Below are 27,642 nucleotides of genomic sequence, written 5' to 3'. Positions count from 1 at the left end.
AACTACGATCATCGGGGCTTTGTTTTGCTTTACCCTGACTATAACCCCAACAACAAAGAGATACAGGAAAACGTGTGTCTCAGATGTATACAGAAAGCAATGAATGGGAGTGCAAATGCTGATTTGCTCCATTGAGCAAAAGTTATGGCACTTCTCATTAGTGCAAGAAGCAAGAGGTCTGCATAATGTTGGGTTCCCTCTAAGATCTTTGTGAAAATTCAAGAATCAAACATGCACCCTGCACACAAGAAAACCAAAGGGCTCAAGAAGGTGAACTGCTGGATATACGAAATGTATTCTCAATATACCAGTCTCACATGCAATCACCTATGGACAAAAAAAAAGCCCTACACAATTGTTTGCGTAACTGTTTACAAGGATGTGACACTTGAGTCTGCCACTGTTTAGGCATGAAATACTCAGCATTATGTTAGTTTTGTGTGGTGGAGAGCTCTAACACATTTATGTGAAATTTTTGCTACAAGGGAGATGACAAGGTCTTGATAAGAAGACTGCATCAACACGGGAACATGGTTTGCTTTTGCTGTTTTGGAAGGTGGAAGAAACTGGAAAGGCATTTCCCTGGAGATCCTAGTCTTGGCAAGGCAGGAGGAAAAGGCCTGAATGCATAAAAAGCAAAATGATAGATGGAAATGTTGCAAAAGTAAGAAAGAAATAAATCCCTTTTACTATGGTGGTTGCTCAGTCTTAACACCATACGAAAATATATGTTCTGAAGATTGAGATTAAGGACAGTGCTATGGATGTCATTTCATGTGAGCAGTCCTAAAATCAATTGTTAGCCACCATGCTTTTAACACTCAACTTGAAAGAAAATATTTAAATGCTGAACCGAGAAACAAAAAATTGAGACAGATGTCACAAACTCTGCAAACGCTAAGTGGCATCTTATAAACATCTCAGATCAACCAAAAAACACCTGAACAATGACTACTCGCGTAATACCTAAAAGATTCAGTGCATCAAGGATGAAAATATATCCACCATCTACCGCAGGTGACGTTTGGAATAGTGGAATAGTTTTTGGAATACTTTGGAACTTTGTGGAATAGTTGCACGTGCCATTCCGAGAATGTAGAAAGCTCAAAGCTCACCTGTGCTGACCATAATATAAGCAACAGACCCAGATTCAACATCAAAGTGCTAGAAAAATCAACTGATACCCATTTTGCTTTCACAGCACACACTTTATGACTGGGCACAACACTCTGTAAAAATTGTTTGTCCTTGCCTTATTCTGTAAAATGAGGGGAAGGAAAAAGTACCAAAACCAGCAGAAAGTGAAAAATTTGAATTGCTTATTTCAATGTTATTTATTTAGTAAAAGATGTTTAGAGTAATGAGCTATTTTTCTGTGATAAAAACCATGTGGAAGTTGCCACACTAGTAAGAATCTCCAAAAGCAGTAATATGATAGTAACTCAAATGTCCACTTGAAAAAGTAAAAACAAACCTTCTGATTTTCTTCTATTTCACTTCGCATTTTCTTGTCTACAGGCACTCTGGTCAATGATCTGTAAAAATAAAACTTGTATCACTCAACCACTGTATTTTTTAAAATGCATTAAAAAATGTTCTTTTAATACCATATAAAATGCACTGTACGAGAAGAATGCTGTAATTAAGACTTAAAAAGAAGAGTAATGCAGTGCCGTAAGTACTTTATTTTCAAAACAAATACTTTGTTCTAAGTCCAGTACACCCAGATTTCAAATTTATGCTAGGTTTTGCTGAAGCAATATTATCAGCATACTTTTCACCACTCTCAACCTTTCCTGTTGTTTTTCTTTTTTGTTTCTGCAAAATAGCATGTATATTATTAAAAAAAAAAAGTTGTTTAATCATCTAAATTATTACCTAAATAAATGCCATATTTGTATATTTTAAGTTAATGTTACTAAGTCCATGCTACTCAACATTACAGCACAGGCAGCCAAGGATATAACTTGGTGTTTTGGACAAAGGCAACAAAAAGTTACAAAGACCAACCACTTTAAAATTAGCTGAGATTAGGAAAGAGATTCACAGATTGAGACCCTTGAAAATGTTAAGTATTCACAAACAGCCAAAATTTTAGTTTCCTTACTCATTCCACCTCTAGAAGACAATCCATTTATGTGGTTTTTTTACCTTTCAAGAACATCATGGAAGACTATTTTAACTTCCTCTGCCACAACATATTGTATGTGAGGTTCATAATTACTAGGCTTATCGTAAAATAGTTAGAGAGGCAAATTAATGTCTCCATGTTTTAAGAAACCCTATACCATATTAACCTAAATCTGATTCTCCCAATGGATGCCAAAATAAATACTCTAGTTGCCTAAATAAATATTTTTTTTCAAAACATGATTGTACATGTTTGAGCTAATCTGTATAGGGCTTTAAGAAAACCTGGAGTAATCTCAAACCAGAAAGTTACCTAAACAAAATGGAGAGTGACCCTACTGAGCCAACTTCAATACTTGTGGAAAATAAAGCAGCTATTTAATAATATAAATCTGCACCTCCCCCCCGACCCCAACTAATTTAGAATAGAACTTACTAGTAAATTCTTTGTTTTTCACAGTATGTCCGAAATAAGACGTAAAATCAGTTTAATTAAATATCCAAGCTTTCCAGGCAATCAAGGAGACTACTTGTTAAATGCAAACAAAATTATTTCCAAGCTTTGTTTACAAATATTATACAATTAATCATGGCTAAATACCCTTTTTGCTTTCACTCCCTCTAAATACTCTGTCAGATTATTTTTGTCACTATGAATCCCTTCTGGACCACATGATGAAAGGGCAACAGAGGACCAAGAAGGAGCTGTATTTATATCAAGCCATACTCGCTAGGCTTTCCTTGGCTCAAAATGAGAAAGGTGTAACTCAAACTGTGATGTCAAAGCACTAAAAACAGTCAATATAGCTCAAATATACTATTATCAGTAGTCACTGGACGATGAGCATAATAACTTGCTTATTATTCAACTAATCTAAACTCTTTCTCAAAAAGCTTTTATAATCTTACTGCTAGGTACTCTCTAGGTACACGAAGAATGTATTAAGTGTGTTCGATACTGAGTAAACGTATCTTATACTCTACTAATTTCTGCGTTCACAAGTTCTGAAATAAAAACTGTAGAACAGAGAGCAAGAAACTATAAACATTTCTATTGAAAAAGAAACACTGCCGAGTAGGATTAAAAACAAACAAACAAACAAACCAACCACCAAAACTCCCAAAATAAAAACTGTAAGTAGAAAGATAAGAATATCTGAAGCCAAATTTGGAAAAAATAGAGAAGGATTAGGAAAAAACATTATCAGGTCAGGAATCTCTGTAGTAGGCTGCTTGATGGGACTTTCCACCAGCACCAGATGTCATTCAGGAAAAGTACAGAACTTTTTCTATTAAAAGAACATCTATAACTGATGGGAATTACTACTGACAATTTACTTAGCCAACAAGCAAAACACCTACTTAACAGAAGGACTCCATAGAAAGGTGGAAATTCAATGCATGGCAGTACTAACACAACTGTTATTTTGACTTCATATCAATAGTTTTAGAGAGTCCTGAAATAAAAATGTTAGGGCAAAAACCCTCTGCTTTTTATCTTGCTAAACACAACATAAATAGTAGTACGGCCTGCAACTCTCAGAGTCAATGCTTCATTCTCTATACACAGACGATAAAAACTGCACAGATAAAAAGAACAACCTGAAACTTTGCAAATAGCTTAGAGTAGTAGGGCAGAAAGATAAAAGAATAATGGGAAAATAATAAAAACGTGGAACGGAGAAGACACAGCTGGCCCGATGTTAGCAAGTAAGTAAAATACTCATGAGCAAAAGGTAAGTCTTACTGACAGCTTTTTTTAGTAATATGAAAGTAACACATTAAAGAATCATTAACGAGCACTTTATCCATGCATGGCAGTTGACCATGCAGGATTCTAGAAAGATTTTAAGGAGAAAGTGTGATGGCCAATTGTTGAGAGGGACACTAAGAATTTCAGGTAACAAGTGTAAAAGTACCTGCGAAAGACATTGGTTCATTTAGAGTTCAGTCATTTGTTCAATTTGTTCAAAACTTCAAAGTTTTATGCATTGTTTTCATATAATAAATATTCCGTGCTAGGGACTGACTAAACAGAAACACCTTACTGGATTAAATGAAAGCAAATAGACACTAATCATTCTACATGGTGCAGGAATGTTCTTGTATGACCTTAAGGATGTAATATATTCTAACACATAATTTTATGCATCTTTCCTCTTGTCTGGAAGAACATGTAGCTATATATTACTACAAACCAGGGGGAAAAGGAAACTTTCATATGTTCGTAACTTTAACATTCATGAATGATGAATGGATAGCAACAAACACAGTATTAGAATTCCTGTTATTATATTCTTAAATAACAGATATATATGACACACATACACCATATAAAAGGTGAAAAATAGCCCAGGAAATGAATTATCAAAATGTCGCTATGACATATATCAGTTCTTACACTGTCTACATCTGCTGACATTTGATACACTCTACCTCAGACTAACCTTTTCAACTGGAACTAGAGGCACAAAAATGCAGGTTATAAGCTGGAAAGTGAAAGAAACTTCCAGAGGAATGGTATATTTTTTTTATGGTCTAAAGAACCTTTCCATTTTTAAGGAACATATAATATTTATTTTTTATTTTCATAACAACAGTTCTAAAATATTTATACAGCCTTTTCAAACCCAAATCTGCATAGCTAAAAATGTTTTCCATATCTAAACTGTGTGAAATTTAAACTACTTTAAACCACTACTGTTATAATGATCAGTTACCCATCTAAAGTGCTTAAGCAATATGTTTTCATTTCCTATTTATTCTAGTTTGTTGTGTGGGTTTTTTCCAAACCAGTATTTTTTACGCAGCAGGCTGTGATTAGATTATTAAGAAAACATGTTTTATGCACTGTTTTTACACAATGCCCCTTGATTTAAGTTTGTTGTCAATGCAGACCTACAAACTTTAAATAATTTAAATATTTGTAATCTCATATTAAAAACAACATGCTAGATTAGCATATTAGTATAAATTATACAGGACAGGAACTGCAGTGCCCTTTGAATAATTCTAAAGTCTTCTTATACTTTCATCCATAAAAATACAATGTTTGAGAAGTAGGTAAATTGTGCTCTAATGCCTCAAATACACGGCAGGAGTTGGAGTGGAATGTAACAATTTTAATGACTTTTTAAATCAATTATTTAAATGTCACCTAGAGTACTTCAAACTGACGTTTTCCTCTGTCCTTTAAAGAACAGAACTGGCCTTGCAGTTCAATGTTATGTACATTTCCACTACCTTCTAATGAAAAGCTGCATTTTCTGATTGCTAATCTAAGTGTAAACTTGTACCTTACTATTTCATAATAATTATGTTTCAGGCATTTTGAAGGTTATTTTTCATCCTTGAAACAAGGTCTTACAAAGGTAGTTTTTCCATTACAGTGTAGATTTTCTCTAGCAGAATACCAGAGACGACAATGAAACATTATGTGGTAATTAAACAAGAGCTGTAAAATGTAAAAACACACTGAGTTAATAACTCTATTTAGCATCATATTTAATTCAGTAATTCAAGCAAATACTGCTGATAGGATTACACAAATAACTTGTTAAATATAAAGAAAAGCATTTCTCAACTACAATAAAACTGGCTTGCAAGAAGAAAAAATATTTAATATCAGTACAGAGGAAAATGTTATTCATTTATTTAATATTTATCTTGATCTTTTGTTAAGTAATCTGTCATGGGAGATAGACCTTCCCCAGTAAGAACACCAACATACAGTGGCCAGGGCCCCATCCTTCCAGCAATGTTGTGCTTTAAACTAATGTGGGTGGATCCCATACAAAACTAATAAAATTTTGCCTCTTCCTACTGCAAGCAGATCTGATATAACTTCAACAGAATTTTGCACCCTTGCAAATACAATTCTAGAAGCAGCCCAGAGGATTAGGAGTAAGTGCCTGAAGGAGCAGGACGCCTTCATGATATCTCCTGCATCAGAGAGGAAACATTTAACTAAGTCTGATCATGAGCTCTCCCAGGAGTTATTTTCTACTCAGTGAAATTACTCGGGATCCACCCAGAAAGCTGCAAAATAAACACCTGACTGCAGGATTTGGATATAAATCTATATTACTGTCATTACATTCAAACACGAACATTTAAAACAGTATTTGAAAAGTAAGCTTAGAGTATCATACCTGGCTCTTATTGGGAAGTTCTGAGCTATGTCTTTCATTACCTTTAAGGCATCATAAACAGGGGCAGATAGAATTCGAGCAGCTGCTTGAAAACTAAGATCTAGGGAAAAAACAAAACAAAACAAAATCACCAGAAATATAATTCTCAATCAATACTGTTCCACATACACCCTCTCACCGTTAACATTTCTTTTGCGTTTCAAGTATACATTATAAAAGATTATGAAATGAGATCATTAATGTTGAAAAGACAGGCACTTAAAAGTTGGAAATACCAAACTCAGGCTTTCCTACAGAATTCTGCTCATCCATCCTGAGTGTGCACACTGTACATGTGATTTCTGAGTTTACAAAAATACACTGAAAAACACCAGACAATTCATCAGGTGATACTATGATGGTATCATGCTCAAACCTAGATACACGCCAACCTACAGACACCTGTAACTGCAGTAAAGAATAAGATTTTTCCAGCCCCAGGACTTAATAAGATTTTCAGAGAACAGATATGTTTGATGTAGAAGGCTGCACTGAGCATTGTGAGGTGCACAATTTTCAAGAGGAGCAGCAATTTCACAGGGATATAAATGATGACTCATGAAAGAAAAGCCAATCTACTGCCAAATTTCAGTTCTCCTAAGTGTCCAGCACAATTTTTAAATTTTCCTCTCTATGCTTCTTCTCAGAATGAAGTCATTTTTTTTTTTATATTGGAAAAGTTCATAATTCATGGATAGAATTCAGTCAGTCTCCCCTGGTGCTTAACTTTGCTATGACATATCTTGGCACATGAGACTGGAGGAAATCCAGTTTTGGTACCAATAGGGTAAGGCAATAACATACCAGGGGCTTCCATGTACTTTGGATACAGTCTGCCTAACTACCGCAGGGCAATGATGCTTTTTCCTCATAATCTGCTAGTTAAGATATATGAACAGAAACTGAAGGCCTTGGGTTATGCACCTGGAGGAAAGTTGATGCCACATGTAGTAAAAAGCGCTGGGCAGAAAGTCATAGAGGATGCTGCCAAGCAGAACTTCGAAGCAATCAGGAATTTTTATTAAAAAAGAGCCAAAGAAAAGCAAATAGCACACATTCCTAGCTTAGCCTGATACGATACACTTTGGCTAGAAAACAGATGAGTCTGAGAGGTAGCGTGTTAACGTAGTATTTATTAATACTTTTAAAAAAAATGTATAAAGAGATCACTGTCCTCAAAAAGAATGTTTCAGATCCCTTTCAGCAGCCACACAAGCTGTGATCATGTGAAGCAATACCTAGCTGCCACCATTACTACAGATAGTGATGGCTCACCTGCTGTGCACTTAGGACATACACTTAAAATCCTTCATAAATTGTAAATAATTCCCATTTTATATTAGAGTACAAATATTCAAATCCCACCAAGCAAAACTGACATATCTTTTTTACCTTCTTGGTTATCTCTGATCAGTGACTGTCACTTATAGACCTCCCCTTGCAGTCCCCTAACACAGCTGAGAGAGCAGAGTAGGGCACCTTGGGGAAAAGATGATCCTGAGCTTAAAGCAGATCTCAAAGTATGCTTTGAAAGCTAATGAAGCACTAGAGATCAAGAGACTGTTCACATAGATAAAAGAATGAGTTATTAAAGGGAATACCAATATGTTGGTGCTCTATGCATCATTTTTCACTATGAACAGTAAACCTAATTGCTTACCTAAAACATAAAGGCTACTGAAAAACAACCCTTGAATGGTGTTTAGGGTCATTTATAAATAGAAGTGTGCCATATAGCCGAAGGAGTTTCAGTTAAATTTAGTTAATTTTTTACTTGGAAGCCAATGAAAGGAAATAAGAGAGTAGCTGAGCCAATAATTCATGAAGAATGTACCAGAGAAAACACCCACTCATGTCAGGAGTATGAAAACCACTGCACCATTTTGTATGCTCTGACAACCTGCTGTCCAAAAAGGACCTGAACATACTTATCACAAGCCAGTCCCTGTTTTCCTGGCACTGAACAAACAGCATCCCAGCATTTAACTGTCCTCAGCCTTGTATGAGCTGGTTGTTGGGGAGCAGCACACATGTCATTTTTACCTATATAGCCATGACACTACAGGAAAGACCACCACTAAACAGAGATTTTATACCAGCTTTTGAAGGTAGACACTAAAAGGATCAAAAGCTTCCCAGCTGCTTCTGCTTGAACATCTACAGAATGGTACTGAAATCACATTAAAAAAAAAAAAAATAACTAGGTGAGAATTTTCTTTTTATTTGCATGGCAGATTTATTGGGAGAGCTGAAATGTGACGGGTTTTGGTTTAAAATTTTGGACCAAGATAAATTCTGCAGCTGAAAGGGAGTTCACTGATAAAAGGTTGCAAGTGAATGACAATTATCTCAGCCAGTTTCAGACTGGATTCTGCCAGCAAGCTCCGTAACAGTCAGCGTCTCAAAAAGAAACTGAAGTTCAGATGATTGCTCGGACTCTTTCATTGCACTGGTATAAAGGTAGATCAGTTTTGACCTGGTTGTCCTCTAAAAATGAAGAATTTAACAGGTAAAATTCAGTTGCCTAAATTGAAGTGTCATGACATTTTAGGGACCTATTTTAGAGTGACTTATAATTCCATTCAAGCTACAGAATGTCCTGCAGGTCATCAGCACAAAAGCTGTTCAAAAAACAGCTTCCATATATTTGTTCTCCTTTCCCACAGCTTTTAAAAGCATGTTCTTCCATTTGATGTTATATTAAAAAAATGTATTCATGTAAACTGCAGTACTGATAAAAGTAAAAAATTTAAATTAAAGAAAACAAACTGTCTTAACCTGTATTTTGTCCTGATTCAATAGCCATATCAAAATGGTACTTTTTGCCTGATCTCTCAAAAAAATCTGAAACTAAACTTAACATTCAGGATAACACACCAGGCAGAAAACAGGCAATACAACTTCTCTCTTTAAAATCAGTAAAGTTAGTTACGATTCTCCATCTTAGAAAATTACTTCAATGTTCCTTTAATTTCTAGCATATAACACTAGGACAAGATACCAACATGTTATTTTAAAATATTTGACATAATACTGCCTTTTTATTAAACCGTGTGTCTCTTTTTAAAACAAACTTTTATCATAATTTTGATACATCAACAAAACAAAGGAAAATTAAGGAGACTACTGTGTTAATTCAGAAATTGCAATACATACCCTGTAGCTCCCAAACCTTCAGTGGTTCCATGTTGTTAGTAGTTTCAATTAGATGTTTTTTAAACTCTTTCAGATTATTTTTCAGATCAGGATGCATCTGTCTATGATAAAACATTTTCTCAAAAAAAGGCAAAATCAATTACATCCATCAACGTCTGCTTTCATTCACAGTATTGCCCACAGCTAACATTGTATCTTTAAGGTGACAAAAAAGAATTACAATTTTAATTCATTCTTGACACAAAAAGGAGGATTTGTGGTGAGAAGAGGTGATTAGTGAGGACTAAATCCAGTTAATTACAAGGAGGAGTTAAATTGGTTTGTAGTGATCTGTCTCAAACCCTGTCACAAAGTTTGAACGAATATACGAACTCAAAGATTAAATAGTATTTACACACAATATGGGTAACTATAGTTAGTTTACTATAGTGTAATGTACACCTAACTGTATCTTAACCGTACAACAGATTAACTGTAACTGTACACAGACTTTGTTATATTACCTGCAAAAGATATAGGCAAGGCATTGGTGAGAACATATTTTACAAATAAACATCACTGACAAAATCAAGCTTTCAAGCACACAACTCGCTAGTCAGACCCGATAAACAGCATGGTGCCCAAATACTTGGCTTTTTTTCAAACATATAGCTGGGCAAGGAAGTTCTGAGGGCAGAGACTTCAGCCTCCTACAAGACACCCTTGAACTCAATCTCCATCAGATTTCTAAAGCTTCTTCTACTAGAAGTACTGAACAACAAGCAAAAGGTAGCTAAAAACCAGACATATAATGCATTAAGACTTCAGGTTCTGTAATATTTCATGTTTTATTTTACAAGTTTTGCAAGGAATCCCTCACTCCTCATCTTTTAGCTGTTGTATGATATTAACTGTTGTGCTTTATAGAAAAAGAAAAATATCACGGATGAAGACGTGTTGATCTGGAATTAAAATATAGTCCAGATTCCTCAGAGAAAATGTACTTAGCTAAAAGGGAAACAAAGACAGAAAATTCCTTTTTTCTTACTTGTAATATAGACCTTGAAACAACAAACAACTCATGCTCTTAGAAATCCCTCTATGAAGTAGCAAACTCTTAACTAGTTTTGAGCTCTTTAATTACTGGGCTTACTGCATTCTTTGCAAATTTATCTTGATGATATGTATTTTGTTGTTGTTCAGACCTTCAGTTCTTCTGTGAATGAAAAACAACTGACAAATAAGACCTCACCACAAGCCACAACCAAGATCTATTATTAATGTTTGGTCCCTCATTTCTCTTGCTCACACTATGGTCAACGTATGCACAAAAGCAAACACACGTAAAGCCAACTGAAAAAAGCTACTATTCTCTGGATATGTAGCATGATGTGGAATTTAATTACATCAATTTGCACATGCAAACAGTTGCATTTCTAAGATTTTATATCGTCTGCTTAGATTCATAACTATTTCACAGCTGAGAAAGGTATGACCTTTGACATAGCTATAACTGAGGGACAATTTACAGATTACTGAAACATCTCTTTCACCCCCAGCATGAAACAGAGAATAAAAAATATGACTCTAAAAAAAATGTCAAAAAGTCTGAGTAATTATCTGACAGCTTTGCAAATTAGTCACAGTGCAACGTCAAGAACCTCAGCACAGCTAAACCTAGCACAATTGAAGAAGAAAAAAAACTCACATAAAGATACGACATAAACATTTGATATTACTTGCTGTTGAAGGTCTCTAATATATAAGAGAAACAAGGAAGCCTGTAGGTGTAGGTGCATTTCTGTCTTTATGTGCTTAATTTTTAAAGGCAGAAAGCAGATGGGCTCTCAAGAATTTAGACAGCATTACTAGCTCTGAACTCTGAGAAGACTTACAAGTTGGTGAGAGTATCTACAAACCAGTTTACTTTTTGCTTTCCATAATAAGAGAGAGAATGATACTAGCGAAGGCCCACATTCCTGAGTTTCTTGTTGAAGAAGAAAATAGGATTTATGATTCACTGCATGGACCTTTTATAGGAAAAAGGAAGCACTTTTGGTGACTGCATCCACAAAATTAATCCATTAATGGTGGACTGGAAGGAAGCCTCAACAGGGTAGCATCCAGTTTCACCTAACAGATTGCAATTTGGAGAGAAAAGAGTTCCCTCTAGAAGAGAACACAAATTGATGAACTCCAAAATAAGAAGACATATAGTAAGCATATCTTCCAATAAATAACACTCCTTAACTCTAAGAAATGAACAACTCTCCATCTTAAAAACATCTTATGTAGCTACAACACAAGGGTTTGGTTTTGTTGTGCTACTGCTTGTATGCAGAAAAACAGCATTTTGATTCTACTGATCTGGAGTAGCAGCAACAATTTATTGCAGATGCAAACATGAAAACGTGGGGTTCTAAGTTTTTGTGACTTGTCCAGAGGGAATTTTTTACTTTAAAAACAGTTTACTGTATACATTCTAAGAGAATTAGAAAACTAAAAGCAATAAATTGAAATGAACTGAATAAACAAGTATCTTGTCCCTACCTTCACAAGACATATACAAAAAAATTAACCAGAATTTTAGCCAGTGGCAAATAAAGTAATTTCCAACATAAATCTCACTTCTTCTATTTTTCTTTTGTTCAAGTTCAAGAAACAAATGCAGAAGTTTAATTATATCAACTCACTTTAATTTGCCAAAGAGAAATCCTTGGACATCACCTTCCTCCTCCTCCTCATCATCTGCCTCTTCTTTTGTCTCATTTGCTCCTGAACATACAGCATATGTAGACAATATGAACCAAGAAAGTTAATGATGTATTATGTTCTTATGAATGATAAAACAGTTAACAGAAACATACAATCAGAAAGTTGTAGTTCCCAGATGTAATTTAGATTAGATTTATATTACATATGCATTCATATTTTGGCATCAGAATGAATCACTTTAGAGAACTCAGATACATCCAAATTATTTTTTAAATATAATTAATTGAACAGTTACATTTTTTATATAAATGAAATTGATAGGGTTAAATAGTTCACCTTCCAAAATAGCTATTTCTCAGTTTGATTAAGTGGTAAGGTATAACTCTTATCAGCAACTACTCCCAAATTCATGCTTGAAAAGCATGATAACTTTAAAGCGCTTGAATTTTCAGCTAACAGTTTATTTCCTTTAAAAAAAAAAATGAACTGTTTTTGACATGACTCAAAGTCCTTAGTCTTAAGTTGAAGGCCTTAGTCAAATTACCTTAGTCTTACTAAAGAGAGTTAACTTTCTTTATATCTCTTTATATTCTTTATATATCGTGTAAATGTGCACGCAAAGTAATTTTTTCATGTCAGAACGCTAGAGCTACCACTTTCTGTGGTAAATGTCTTATTTCAACACACAGTAACATAACACTGATATAAAATTCTATGATACAGCACATCTTTCCTACAGAAGACTGTGAAAGTATTTCTATGTAAATTCAGAAAAAAGCTTCACACCTGAAACTCTAATATGCAGATAGTATAGTAATTAGCATATTAGAGATGCTAACAAACATAATGTAATTGAAGAACAAGGGTTAAACAATCTCACTTATTGAGAAGAAGAAGAATACGTTTTGAAGAGCTACAGAAAACAACAATCAGAGGTTAGGTAATGAACTATATTCTAAGTACAGCTGTTTACAAAAGCTTGCATAGATTTTGATGTCTTAGTTCCTAAAGCCTGAGACTTCCTTCTCTAAAAAGAAATAACCTTCAAAACTTTACTGACTTCATAACTGAAGATTGTAACATATTTCAATAGTATCTCCGGTAAGATATAATAAATAAATAAAAAACAACACATACCTTTAACCTGTGTGTCATCCACTGCTTTATATTCTGTGCTCTTTATTGCAAGTTCTACACCATATCCAGATAAATACATTTTTCTGGAACTTGGTTTCTGTTTGATGATATTATTTTAACAGAACAACAACAAAAATTTTAAAAAACTGTAGTTACAGGAGAATAACAATATCTAATACTGTAGCTTTAAAATGTTATGACAGCCATAACATAAATGCACCTTTCAGTTTATGATTCCAAGTACAAAATACTACACCAAACAAATTACAAGAGCCATGCAAGGCATATTGACAGTCTATTGAGAAGGTGTGTAACAAAAAGTAAGGACTCCATCTCCTGCAAACCACAGAAAGGCTGTGTCAAAATCATGGTCTGTTCACATAACATTAGAAGGAGGATTAGAACAGGCAGAACCGGTAGCACCCTATATGATTACTGGTGCCATACAATTCACCTTTTAAACTGTTATTATTTTCTTTGTAATTCTGCCAGACTTTCAGCATGTTAGGAGGAAACTCTCTCATGAGACTGAAAGAAGCTTTGACAAAAGAGTTAATCACCTTCTGCAAGAAGAGTTAAGAAAATAATACATAATACATATCACTGCAGAAAACACATTGCCATTTATTAAAAACAAACAAGTATTTCTAACTTTGGAGTGGAAGTTTCACATTCAACAGCGTAATTATTCAGAGCATACTTATTTTTGAAAAAGTTCCTTAATTTGCCCAAAATGTACAACAATCTCCTTATCAAAATGCCATCTGCATATGCACAGCAGCAATTTCTTGAAAGCCTTAGCTTGTAATTTCTAAGAATCATTCTGCATCGAGAATCCTCCAGCCCACAACTAAAATCCCAGCAGAGCTGGGAGTTTTCTCTGTTGGTCCGCTAAGCAAATCTCAATGTGGAGAGAGAGCTGCACCCTCTAAGCAGTCTTGGTGATACTGGCACAAAAAATGACAGCAGAAAGACAGTACCCCTTCTGCTCTCAGTGCTCCCTCTTCTGGCATTTAACATAAAAAAGGAGGGAGAATCTGTCTCAGTGGGAACCAAAGAATAAAAATGGAGGTTGCAAGGAAGAAAGAAAAGGGAAGAGCAGTCTGAAGAGGGAAAAAGTGTAGGAAGGACCCAAGGGAATGGCAGGAAGCTGGGCCAGGGGAGGTTTAGGTTGGACATGAGGAAAAGGTTCTTCCCCCAGAGGGTGGTGCAGCACTGGAACAGGCTCCCCAGGGAGGTGTCACGGCCCCAAGCCTGACAGTGTTCAAGAAGAGACTGGACAAGCCCTCAGACACATGGTGTGAACTGTGGGGTTGTCCTGTGCAGGGACAGGAGTTGGACTCAATGATCCCTGTGGGTCCCTTCCCACTCAGGACATTCTGTGATTATAAGGAAGACAACAGGCATTTTGGGGAACCATGGTGCATAAGCCAGTCAGAGAAAGGAGACTGTAGGTATTTAATAGAAATAAAAGTGCTTAAAAGAACATAAAGTTCAGTAAAAACTATACCCCACAGAGCTTAGAATTTAAGACTGGTTTCCTCAAATTCTCTATTTCATTACTGTGAGCAAACAACTCAAAGTCATCTGCAAACTACAGACTCATCTCCCTGAAATGCCTGGTCTACACAAAACATAGCAACCTCTCACCCCATGAGATTATTCTTGTATTAGCCACACTATTTAAGAGCTATACTTTGAATATAATTATCAAAACCTTCCAACAACCAAATGTGGCAACAATATAGTTCCATGTACTGGCACTTGTCTTGTTTTGTTTCAGGGAGAAGAGTAAGTTAAAAAAAGCATTCAGAAACATGGTTAAAATACTGACACTGTGGAACGCAAGCATTGAAAACCTGGTCAGTGATGTTGACTGTGATAGCCCAAGCTGCTGTATTACAATGAACATATAAGATTATACTGAGAACATATAAAATTATAATGAATTCTTTTTCAACTTGATTTTCTATGTTATTTCTCATTTTTCTAATTCTTGTTATTATTATGTTCAGTCTGCTGCCCCAAGATTCACCCACGGTCTTTGTACAATGTACAAAACCCAGATGTATAACCAAAAAAAGTGATATTTCAAGATTAATCAGTGATGCAAACAGTGCTTGCATGCAGGATTAGATAATATTATCATGCTTTCCCAGCTTCACAGTTTGTACTAGGTGAGTCACTTAACCCAGAGAGTTTTAAAATTAGAATATATATCACACATGATTTAGGCAAATGCAAAAATAAATGTAGAAAACATGTTTTCTCAAAAAGTAAGCAAAATAAAGACAGAATAGTAGCAGTTTACTGAACCAATGTTAATTTGAATTGCGTACCTGAACATAATGCCGGAGAACATAAACAATTTCCTCCTTTTGCGCCTTCTCAGATAAAATCTTGTGGAATTTGACAAAGTCTTTTGTACCCATTTCTGCATAAAGAATAACCACGGGGCCATCCTCTTTGAGAGTTGGGAATTTATGATCTCCCTTAAAAAGATATGGCCTGGGTCTGGTTTTAAAAAGAAAGAATTGTGATATTACATATGCAGAAAAGAAATGAAAACAGTGGCAGCTTTTCTACTTCAAAATTCAAAAACTTACTAAGGGCTTATATGCTAAAAGTATAAAAGCCATGTTAAAATCATGATGAAATAATAATGATTGCTCACAAATGAACTTAGAACACCAAAATTGCAAATAAAGTCTAAGAAACTGAAAAAGCAGCATGAACTATAAATACATTTAACATATTTTGTCAAATCACAACATAGAGAGCAAATGAAAAGGATAGTACTTCTAGATTTTGTGCAACAACCAGTTACAGCTTGAGGCTTTTAATTTAAATGATGCATTACATCTACTAGAGATGTGCAGTGCAATCAGTGAGTGACAGAGGGATATTCAGTGAAGTTTGAGGAAGCTGCTAACACACATGGAAAGTAACTGGGGTTATACGTATAGCTTTTCAGGTCTTGTGATTTTCCAGTTTTTATTTGATAGACATAAAAATCCAAGAGATATGCCCTACTAAATCACCTTTCAACTCTACATATCTCCATGAAGTGGTTGAGGGTATAGACACTAATGACTATTACAATGACTTTGACCATTGCAGAAAACAAGCAAACAAAGTTACATACAAGGCTTGAAAAAATACAAAATATATTTTTTAATAGAGATTAAATATTTCACTTCCATTATTTTGCTGTTATTTGTTATTTTGATAGGTTTTACACATTTTACTTCACAGTCCGAATTCACTCTGGACTGACGCTAGTTTCCACAGGACAAAGCCTGCAGGAAGGCTTAGCAGGTGCAAAGTCTCGCACAAGGTGAGGAAAGGCTATGCCAGCAAAGGAAGACTCCTCTTCCACTCCCGTGCCAAGCCCTTACAATCCAGAAAACCTCAAATGCAGCAGCGCTGACTACATGGAAACGTCTGTCAGCATAAGTATTGTCTTGGATGCACTACGTGGTAAGTGTGTACAGAAAGTACATTGTATGGGGTGGTCATATTTAGGTTACAAAAAAAAGAGAAGAAATACAAAATTATCCACGTGGTTAGAGGAGAAAAGCTCTATGATTTTATTTTTAAAACCTACTTTGATTCATAATTGATGAATTCTCATAAAGGTAAGTGTTTAAAATATTTCAAACCCAAAAGTAACTCTTCTAAAACAATATATACTTTAAACGGGTATGTCTTTAAGTATCCAGTAAACAGGAATTTATGGGCTTGGCATTATCAAGTAAGTAGAACATAAAATTTCAAAGTACTACGAGTCTACATACAATAATACATTTTTCTCTTTAGTAATCTATTTTTTCCTCTTAAAGTAGATCATTACATTTACCTCTTAGTAGCCTTTTTCAGCAGCTTTTTTATTTCGTTAGTCTTACAGGTGTGCTTCTCATGGATAACCACAAATGCACTGCAGCCTTCTGGTGGAGGTTCATCAGCTGCAATCTAATATTTCAACAATTATACTCAACAAGAATTCTTTGATTGCACTTCAACTGAAACTCACATCCCTTTGATTAAAATAACTCAACAGCTGCCATTGAGTTGTGTTTCTAATTAAGCCCATTCAAAATCGGGTACATGTGAAAAAAGGTAATGGAAAATATTTGAAGATTAAGGCCGTATAACCTCTGTGAGATGTAGACTATGAAACGCACTCCAGAAAATGTAAGTCCATTTGTGTTCTAGAAAGACAGGGATCAGAAATCTCCTCCAGAAGCTGAAATCGCAGCCTGTACTCTGACGTTTTTAAGAAGTTTTAGTTGCTGTCAGCAATCATGTTAATGTACAAAGATTTGACTGCTAATCAATAAATCCCAAACAATTAACATCAAATTTTCGTTCTCTCTCCTTCCCACCCCCCCCCACCTTATTTGTTTTTAAACTCTATTCAGCTATTCCCATGTACAATAGCAATCCATGACTGCCTGTCAATGTCTCTGGATTCACAAGCTGAACGATAAAAATGAAAATACGAGTCTGAGATAGTGATATTCCTCCAGAGAACACTTGCAAAAACCCTAACTTTATTACAGCTTATTACCTTTCAGAAACACAGATTTCTCACTTTATCTTCAAGCTGGCATTGCGGAAAGGAGGAGGAGCAGTTTTAGGCTGGAGGCACAGTGAATTTGTGTCCTCCCACTTTGAAATTAACAAAGCAGTTATTTGACTATTCTACGTTTTCAACTTTTCAAATACTAAAATAAAGAGAGATATAAGAAGTCCACTAAATAAGAAATATATAGGGCTTGAACCTACAGGAAATTTCCTACTGTGGCAATGTCTGAATTCCCATAGGATTATTTAAAGCAATGCAAAAAATAACCCACACTTAGGTTTTAAAAATTAACAATTCCAAAAATTCTACCCTGAAAATAATGCTATCCATACAATTAAGCATGAATATTTGTTCCTGTCAGCATAACCAGCTTAGAAAGCACCATCTATATAAATGGATTATTTTTGATGGCAAAAAATGGCAGCATATACTTACTGAACTGTAATAATGAACATTCTTGACTCTGCAGTCAAAATACCACACAAAATAATGTACCAAATATGTCAGATAGTATAGTCACCTGCTGAAACGTCTGAACAGCTGGAGAATATGCTCGTATAGAAAGTGCAAACTTCAATAGATTGATTTGCAAATTGGATAAAAATTGTCCTGCTTTCTTCAAGATTAAATTGTAATAGGAATGCTCTGAATCTGTTGAAGAAAAAAAAAACAAAACAAAACAACAAACTTTCAGTATTTAGCCAAAAATGATGTGGCATACCTACCTGCACTACGTAACAGCAGTTCAAAAGTCTTGAATGTTGTCCACTGACAACTGTTTACTATCAGTTCTAAAGGCCTAATCTGCAACATAAACACAAGTGAGCATAATAGCACTAGCTAATACCTAAATCATTTTCAGTAATATAAAAATCCACTCAAGACAATAATGTCTCTCTGTAGAACCATAGGGAAAGTCTTGAACAGAGTTTACTAATTTATTTCTATTTGTAAAGCTTACGCTAGTCTTGTAATGCAGATTTTGAAGGTTACTTACTTTCAATCAGTTCCATTTTACAATTTCCTCACATTTAGTATTGGAACACTTCGACCATGCAACTTATATAAATAAAAATGTTCTAAATGTGACATTCTTTGTGCTACTCTCACATATCCTATTTCTGCCTTAAAGATACGTGATATACAAGAGTAGAAGAACACACACAACATTTCAAGTGGCTTCCCCCTTCCCTGCATATCTTACCATGTCAGGGCCAAAATTAGGACTCCAATTAAGGAGGAAAGTGAGTGGTGTCTAAGAATGGCTGAAGTGATCATAAAAAAAAAATTGGTTGGAAATAATTAGCACTCATTCCCTCTTGTAGAGGCATATTGAAGTGAACATTCTCATGCTGTCCTTGGACTGTGTGGCAAAGATGACTAATTAGAAAGAGGCTGTAATACTGTTCTATCAAGTTGTGAAAAAGACCTGTATCTGTTTAAAGAATAATGCTCAACAAAATTTTAAATCAGGCTTTATACATTGTAATAGACGATATTCTTGAACACAAACAAATTATAGTCAGAGAACAGAAGCTGTGACCATAGCAAGTGTGGTGCACCATCCCTGTTACAGAGGTTGCTCTTCCATAAGAGGAACAGCTGCAACGTGCATGAAGCAGTCCAGAATTGCCAATATATGCCCCCTCTCAACCCACAAATCTATGTAGTAAGTATGTATTTTACTTATATTGATAGATACTAACTGAAAACTACAGTGATTCAAGATCTTTTTCACACATAATTCAAATACTCTCCTCTAATGGTGAAAGTATGCAGCAAAGGGAAAGTGAGTTGCAGGGAGGAACCATTCTAGCTGTCCTGCTTGAATTTATCTGCATTCTTAGGTCAACACCTTATTTTAAAAGTGCTCTTGTGTGAAAGTAGAATGATTGTCCCAGTAGGAAACCTCTTTAGGGGTCCAAAGTGGTAGCAAATTTTTACGGAGTATGAAGATCATCTCACATGATTTAACCCACCAGATTTTACCTGCCTCAGCTGCAGTAGATCTCAGAAGTGATCCTACCAAATGATGAATGCACAATCAAAATGCCATTCTCTTACCATGGGCTCTAGGCTCCAGGAAACCATCAGACCACATACAATAGCCCTGCAGGCCATAGTTTTGGAAATATCCATTAATTGCTCCCAGTAGGTCTATACACAGTTTCTATAACTAAGCATTTCCTATCCTAACCCCAAACTTCTTTTTTTGTTCTTAAAGCCTCCAGGATCTCCTTTCTGCCTTGTCCTCCTTCTTAAAACTCATTATTTAGAAAGGCTGAGTTTGCTGTAATTCACTAGAAAAAGAAAATCTAAGATAAAAAAAAAAAGGTATTATCTGCATTTCCAGAAAGCAGCCTTCCCATAATTTTTTTATGATCATTACTGTCTAACATTAAATTCAATGGATGAAAACCCTATCTCTTCTATGTTCTCTAAACCTACAGATAAGCCCTGGCAGAACTCAAATGAGATAAACTTGGCTTCACATGTTCTTGAAATTATCTCCAGAAAAATAAAAATTCCATCTGAAATTTCTGACCCCCACTCAGCCCCAAGTAACATCCTATTGAACACAATGAAGAGTTGTTAAATATACAATTCTAAAGATACCACCTCACCAAAATATTTTTACCACAAGTCTTTCAATTCTTTGACTTACAAATTCCAGCTGTGCTTTCACTGCTGTATATAAAACAGCTGACATTTTTGCTGTGGAAGATGATTGAGACAATGATAATGAATAAAGTGAAAGAAAAAAGAGATAACTTGTCATATGTCTTCAAAAATTATTGTACAACATATTCACAAGGTTACACTTATGAAATCGTGCATCCATTCCTACTACTTCAACTTATATTAACACTGTTGGCTTCATTCAGACTACAACTGTACTTTAAGCTGCAGCAAGATGAATTAATCCCCATCAAATGTTATATGATCCACCAAACTCACAAACATTTTTAAAAGTTTATTACATACAGAACTATGGTTCTAGTTTTGAAATTATTTTCACCTAGTATTTTCTCCTTGAAGCTTGATAACTACTTGCCCTTCAGACACATTTTAACTCTGCACTCTGTGCCCCAAAGTAGAAGTCATAATAAATTTTTAGGATGTTACAGGTAATCACAGAGAAACAGATGTTTCTGATCATAAAATGCTGTGTGATAGCATATTGCCATTAAATTGATTAACAAAGTTGATTTAAAAAATTTCAAAAATGAAATATTACGAGGATCCAGTTCCAGATTTCAGATATCTGAAAGCATGTGTATAAGGTATGTATCTGTAAACTTCTGTTCTAGCCAAGAGAGTGACTGCCTTTCAGCCAACAAAACCTGAAAAGCTATTTAGTTCACTCTAAAGATACCTAAATTTGTCACCTGAATAGCTTTCGCAGCTCCTGTAGCCAAATTGATGAGATTGACTATAGCAAGAACTGAACAGAGCTCAGCAGACTCAAATTTAAGCATCAGCATTTACTATTCACAATTGACAGCAGTATCTCACATAGCAGATACATGAAAAATAATTAAAGGGAAATAACCGGGATAGTCACAAATGGTAAGTAAAGGTCTGCATTGCAGGTCCTCAGATCCCATGCACATCCAGCACAAAATTCATCTGAACATACATCAGTGGCCCACACAGAATTAGAAATACTGAGGCACAGGAGGTAGGGAGAATAAACGTGAGAGACATAATTAGACAGAAGAGCACAGGGTGCTGGGATTATTATTTTGAGGGACGGGTGTATGGGGATTGTTCCAAGTGCATAGATGCGTATATCTGTATCTATAGATCAGCTAGGGAATTCAAAATGCCAGGTAACAGTGGTTCAAGCAATCACTGCTCAGTCAAATCCTTGTGACATTCAAACAAGATGCCAGTAGAGAGGTAATGCTCAATTTTTTTGCATGATTATTATAGAAGTGCTGTGCTTGTGAAACTAGTTCCTCTGGAATCGTTGAGGTTGATACATATGTAAAAAATACTTACCTTATTTAGTTGTGATAATATGTAGTCTTCTAAACTACAGCAAATAATCTGCATGATTGCTGTTTATATGCAATATACTGTTACACTTTTTTCAGAGAAAATAGTTTCCCTATTAATATGTTTGTGTGTGGCTTTTTAAATACGTATTCAAGAGGCTGCCAAAAATTCAATATATAAACTGAACCACTTGTGAAGACAGTAAACACTCAAGTTATAATTAGTCAGCAGAGAACTGGCTACTTACCTTTACTCTGTGTTCCTAAATTAGCCTTTTGAGATATAAAAGCAACAGCCTGTTTAAAAAGCAATCTTCAGCATTTTGTAACTGTGCTGTTTCTAACATGAAATTTTTGCGGCACAGCTACTCATATCTAGACCACTGCCTGTATAGCTAGAAGAGGTCATTAAAGAAAATGTTAACACAACCAAATACATCACCAGACTAAATGCTTTAGCAAATTCCACATACATTGTTCCTACCAAATCCCTTAAATTGCTACATATAGCTAAACAGCCCATGAGTAGACCTTATTTGCTACGTCTGAATATCTAATAATATGTGACCTGTTGGCTACACTCTTGCTAATGCAGCCTAGCATGTACTTGGCCTTCGCAGGCACAGGAATTAAGTGTAACTCACTGTTGATGAGAATCCTCAGGTCCATTTCTGAAAAAACACTTCCTTGCCAGCCAGTACCCAGGCTGCACTGTTGCTGAGATTATCCCAGCCCATTTGTGGGAGTTCCTAAAATACCTTTGATGAACTTCCCAACATTTCTGTTGGCCTATCAACCCAGCCTGCCAATGGCCGCCCTAACCTCCAGCTTCTCAACTTCTCCTCCCAGTTCTGTGTCACCCACAACCCTGTGGAGGGTGTAACCCACACAACTGTCCTGTGCATTGACAAAGACCTTAAACAGCATTAGTCAACAGTATCTGCCTCAACAAATGCAAAAAGCAGCTGATCACAGGTCAAATCCTGCACCTACTTCCATTTTCCATGTCCTCATGGACAGAGTGACTCTGAGCAGCATTCACCACCTGGGCATACTGTTCTCAGAGATTCTGATTTTGTTTATACTTTTGTAATGGTTCAACACCAGCTAGCAATAGAACCATGGTAGCCACTCGCTCACTCCCTCCTCCACCTCATGACCCCACGCCCCCCCCCCAAAAAAAAAGGGAAGAGAATTGAAAGGGAGGAACTTGGATTGAGATAAACATGGTTTAATAAAATAACAAAATACTAATACACTAATAGTAAATAAATATATATATAATATAAAAGATACTCTATGCAATTCCTCACAAACTCCTTCCAGCCAGCGGTTCCTGGTCCCAAAGCCGATCCCGGGGAGAGAAGAGAGAAAAAGCCAGAAAGGACTGGAGGCCTCTGCAAACCAGCAGGATGGTGAAAGGCCCAACTAAGGAAAGTCTCGAACAGATCTCCCCCAAAAAGGTGTCTGAGAGCAAAGAGAAGAGAGAGAGCACCAGAAGATCCTGACCCTCCTGAAATATGAAGCATGACACTAATGGGATGGAATACTCTTACTGATCAGTCTGGATGTCAGTCAAGCTCTGCCCCATCTCTGCCGCTCTTCCCAGCTGCCTCACACCTGTGGGCAGAGCGCTCAGAACATCCTTGGCTCTCAGTCCAGAGCAATTGAAAACATTAACTCTGTCCCAGGGTGTTATCTTCTTGATCTTAAACTAAGCTGAAAAAATGACTGTGCTAGCTATGGAAAAGAAAGGTTTCTAACCGCATGAAGAAAATTAACTTATTTTCAGTCAAACCAGCACAACGTCTGACGTCAGACCATCTCCAGTTTTCATCAGCTCCCAGCAATTTTTTTTAACCTCTCCAGTTGATAACCCACAACTATAATAATAGTTCTGTGTACATGTTCTGCATCTACTATATTGTTTCTAAATAAATTTAGAGGAAAATACAGGGAGACAGTAAAGTACAACGTCACGCTTTACACAACACAAAAATGCATCATGTAATTGTAAGCCACAAAATGTTGTTTAACATGCAGGTCTCTGTTAATTTCCTTGTGATTTCTTTAGTCTACCAGCTGCTTTGGGCATTGCTGAGCATCCAAATTACATTCTCACTGACCCATCCACATGGACATCACCATCTCTTTTTTACTTGTATTCAGTCTGTCACAATTGTTGAAAGATGTTGTACCTTAAGTTCTTCCTCCCATATACAGCATTTTTCATGTAACAAGGATTCGTTTCTGTCATGTCACTGCCATTTCCTGCATAAACTTTCTACAACTCAACTTTTGAGTATTAATGTAACATTCGATTTACCTAAAGTCTCTTCCAGTGGCAGTGTTAGGTCCTCACACTCACGCCTACAGAGCTGTAGTATTCTGAAGAGCAAATTGAAATAGCCATACCTTGAAGCTTTTCTTTACCTTGTTAATCTACTGACCTACCAAGTAGGTCTAATACTGACCAACGTCTTGTAAAGCCTGATAGGTTTCCAAATTTTTAATTACCATAGTCGTTTCTAGCAAACTGCTCTAAGTATCTTCTGAGCATAGATTTTATGCTTTGTTCTTCTCTCCAAACTTCTAACAACTTAATATTCTTCTGTTCAATCACGCAGGATTTTTTTTAATCCTATTTTGACAGCGATAACCACCTTTTCTAAAACACCAATATTGCTGCTATAAAACACCTTATGCCATCTACAAGTATTAAACCTTTTTTGGTAATTATTTTCATTTTTTCCTCTAGCTCGTATTCACATTTCAGTTATTTGTGGGATTCTCTCCCCTAGAAACATTCATCTTGCACAGAACATGAAGTCTGAATATTCTATAAGCATTTGCTGAGTCACGTAAGAAGGTAGGTATCTTTAAAGTTCTGCTCCATACTGTAACAACAATTCAGTCCATCTCATCTTCCTTGCTTTAAGAACTCCTCTACAGGTAGAGCTCTCAAGGGAAAATATGCTACAAATATCTGAAATAAAACCACCTCATAAGCAATAATGGAAGGGTTAGGCTTTACCTGACTGAAGCTAGTTAATGTGTTAGCTTGATGTTTGAAAGTTAAATGCAGTGCAAGATAATATATTTAAACTAGCATGCTTTTTTAACTTACCTCCTTGCTTATAAACTGTTAATTCTCGTACAGTTTCCAAGAACTGCCAAAACTTCTCATTACCGTCTTCTGCAATAAATTCACTGTTTAAAAATAAAAATGAATTGTCCGTGGGTTGACTTTGTCCAAAGATGTACAACAGTAAAAATCATCAGTCGTTTAAAATAAAAAATACCCAGCAACAATGAAGGGTTAAGCATGCAATGACTGTCTGACATGTATGTAGCATAAAACATTTAACAGTGGTATATTTTGGTTAAAAGAAATTTTGAACAAAATACTACCAATCTGAACTGGACAATCAGAGATGTAAAGCAAGACTGTTCTCTGATACAGAAATAAACAGTTTTTTCGCTTTATTTTTCCACATACACCGTTATAAGTAAAATCAATTCGGCACATAAACTTTATTTAGTAGTTGCTAAATATACAAATAAGAACATACACTCTGACAGGTTATAGTTTTTAATTAAATTACAGACTTCCATCAATAACAATGTCTACTTTGCTACGCAAAGAAGGTCCCCAATCTCTGGAATACTTTCAAAGATGGGTTAATCTTTACAAAGCATAAAAGTAAGGTTTGCTTTATTCCAGATACCATTCTTTACTGCTAAGACTAGTGGGTTTTTAAGGGAACATCAATTGCTTTCCACCCACTGCCTTATGTCTGCCAAAAAATCTACTTGCTAGCATAAGTGTATTGTTTTCTAATCTTTACTTTGGAAGTCTGCCACTCCTTTGATTACAGAAGTTTGCAATTCTCCCTTTCATGGGAGTTCTCCAAACGGCAGCAAATAAGTTTAAAAACAAAACAAATATTTTTAAACCAAACAAACTGGCAGGGGAGCCACAAACATGTAATACTAGAAAACAATGTTACTTTGTATTTTGAAATTATGATCAAAAGTTTATGGTAAATTTAGGGGGGGAAAAAAAAAAGGCATTTTACTCCTACAGCTTCACATCTTCATGAATACCTTTATCTATAATTTAATTCATGAGTGAAAAGTAAGCTAATGGGAGAAGAGACTGTTTCTCAGTGGAAGGGGAGAACTGTGTAGACTGACCCATTGCATCTCCTCAACCTAACCTCCAAAGCACCTGAGTACGTTAAACACAAAGCAATTTAAATAACATGGTTAAAACGTGAAAAAAAAAGCCTATCAGCACTGTGCATAGCGTTTTACAAAGTGAGGCAACAACTAAGCCTTGTACCGCAGGAGCACTTTGACGCACCCTCTGAAGGAGGAAAAACAGAGAGAGACGCTGCCGCCCCTTAGTCAGCCCCCCTGCTCCCTCAGGGGAGAGAAGAACGGGGCCCCTCCCTCCTCCTACACCCTTAGCGAGACGCCCCTGCCCCCCAGAAGGCAGCCCGGGGAGGCACCGCCGCTGTCCCCCTCGCCCCGCCCGGCAGCTGGGGAAGGAGGCGGCCGCACGCACCTCGCCTCCAGCAGCAGCGGGGTCGCCGGCCACTTCGCCGCCAGCCGGGCCGTCACGGCCTGAGAGGAGGCAGGAGCCCCGCCGCCGGAGCACGGCGGGGCACACAGGAGAACGAGGAGGGCCGGCAGCAGCGGCCAGCCCGCCATGAGGAGGCGAGGGGCGGTAAGGGGCGCCAGGAGTAGCGGCCGCCCCACACGGCTCCGTCAGTCACGGCATGCACTCCTCAGCCCCGCCCAGATTAGCCTCTGCCTTACTCCTATTGGCTGTGCTGTGCCTTCGCTCTTAGGCTATTGGTCAGCCCAGAAACCAATCAGGGCCTGACGCCGAAGAAATAGCGGGGCTCTCCCGGCTCGCGTGCTGACACGCGGCGCTGGGGGCGGAGCGGAGGCGGTGCGATACGGTACGCGCCTCCGCGCAAGCGCAGGAGCGGCGTTAGCGCCGCCTCCCTGAGGTGGGCCCTGTCGCCACTCCGCTGGGGGAGAACAGTTGGTTTGGCGGCATTTCGGTTTTGTTTTTTGTTGTTGTTGTTTTTTGTTTATTTTTTTTATTTTCTGGTTGTTTTATAAACTTGAGTTACGCGTCGGGTGTATTTAGATGCCAGTTGCGGGGCTGTGCCGTTACCTCCGGGCGGTGTGCTCCGCTCGGTGCGCCTGGCCGGTTCCCGCGGCTGTCGGCCGCTGAGGGGAGACGGGGCGGCGCTGTCCCGCAGCCGGGACAGCAGCTGCCTTCCCAGGCCACCCCAAACTCACCAGTGCATCTGTCCGTGCTTGCTCCTAAATGGCGATTCTCCCTCGGCCTTCACCAGTCTCAAAACAGCTAGGATCTTGTTAAGAGCATTGTACCGAGTACATATATTAATATATAGTGTCTGCTGGAGTACTCAATTCCCCCTTCCCTCTCAAACTGGAAGTTTTCTAAGTCAATTTCTATGTTGAGATGTGTTGTGTTTCCTGTTGTTTGTTTTTTTTTCCTCAATACAAGCTTCACTGGAACTATGCCTATACCTTCCTCTTAACTCACCTTAAAATTTTAAGGCTTGTGGTCCCTAATTTATTTTTTATGTGTTTTTGAAATCTTGGCAGTTAATTCCACTTCCTCAACACAGCTGCTATACTGTTGTTGGTGGGTTTTTTTGTTTTTATTTTTTCCCAGTTGTATAGCAGAGCTAAAAGAGGG

At 36.8% G+C, this 27,642-nt stretch overlaps 1 protein-coding gene across 1 annotated transcript in view; it reads right to left on the bottom strand.

Annotated features, from left to right (window-relative positions):
• The window catches only part of UGGT2 (UDP-glucose glycoprotein glucosyltransferase 2), an 82,296-nt gene extending 55,035 nt beyond the window's left edge, over positions 1-27,261 (bottom strand). The window contains exons 1-10 of the mRNA XM_080355157.1: positions 26,467-27,261; positions 25,024-25,106; positions 18,416-18,546; positions 17,167-17,279; positions 15,647-15,821; positions 13,308-13,404; positions 12,149-12,230; positions 9,477-9,577; positions 6,282-6,381; positions 1,475-1,535 (exon numbers count right to left, since the gene is read on the bottom strand). Of these exons, the coding sequence (XP_080211283.1) occupies positions 1,475-1,535; positions 6,282-6,381; positions 9,477-9,577; positions 12,149-12,230; positions 13,308-13,404; positions 15,647-15,821; positions 17,167-17,279; positions 18,416-18,546; positions 25,024-25,106; positions 26,467-26,612 (1,089 nt within the window). The 5' untranslated portion in view covers positions 26,613-27,261. The remainder of the gene's footprint in view (positions 1-1,474; positions 1,536-6,281; positions 6,382-9,476; positions 9,578-12,148; positions 12,231-13,307; positions 13,405-15,646; positions 15,822-17,166; positions 17,280-18,415; positions 18,547-25,023; positions 25,107-26,466) is intronic.
• Between the last annotated feature and the right edge of the window lie 381 nt (positions 27,262-27,642).

Source organism: Nesoenas mayeri (assembly GCF_963082525.1).
Source record: "Nesoenas mayeri genome assembly, chromosome: 1".
In the NCBI taxonomy this organism is placed as follows: domain Eukaryota; kingdom Metazoa; phylum Chordata; class Aves; order Columbiformes; family Columbidae; genus Nesoenas; species Nesoenas mayeri.
The sequence above is the reverse complement of the archived record's forward strand: the minus strand, read 5'-3'. Positions and strand labels throughout refer to the sequence as shown.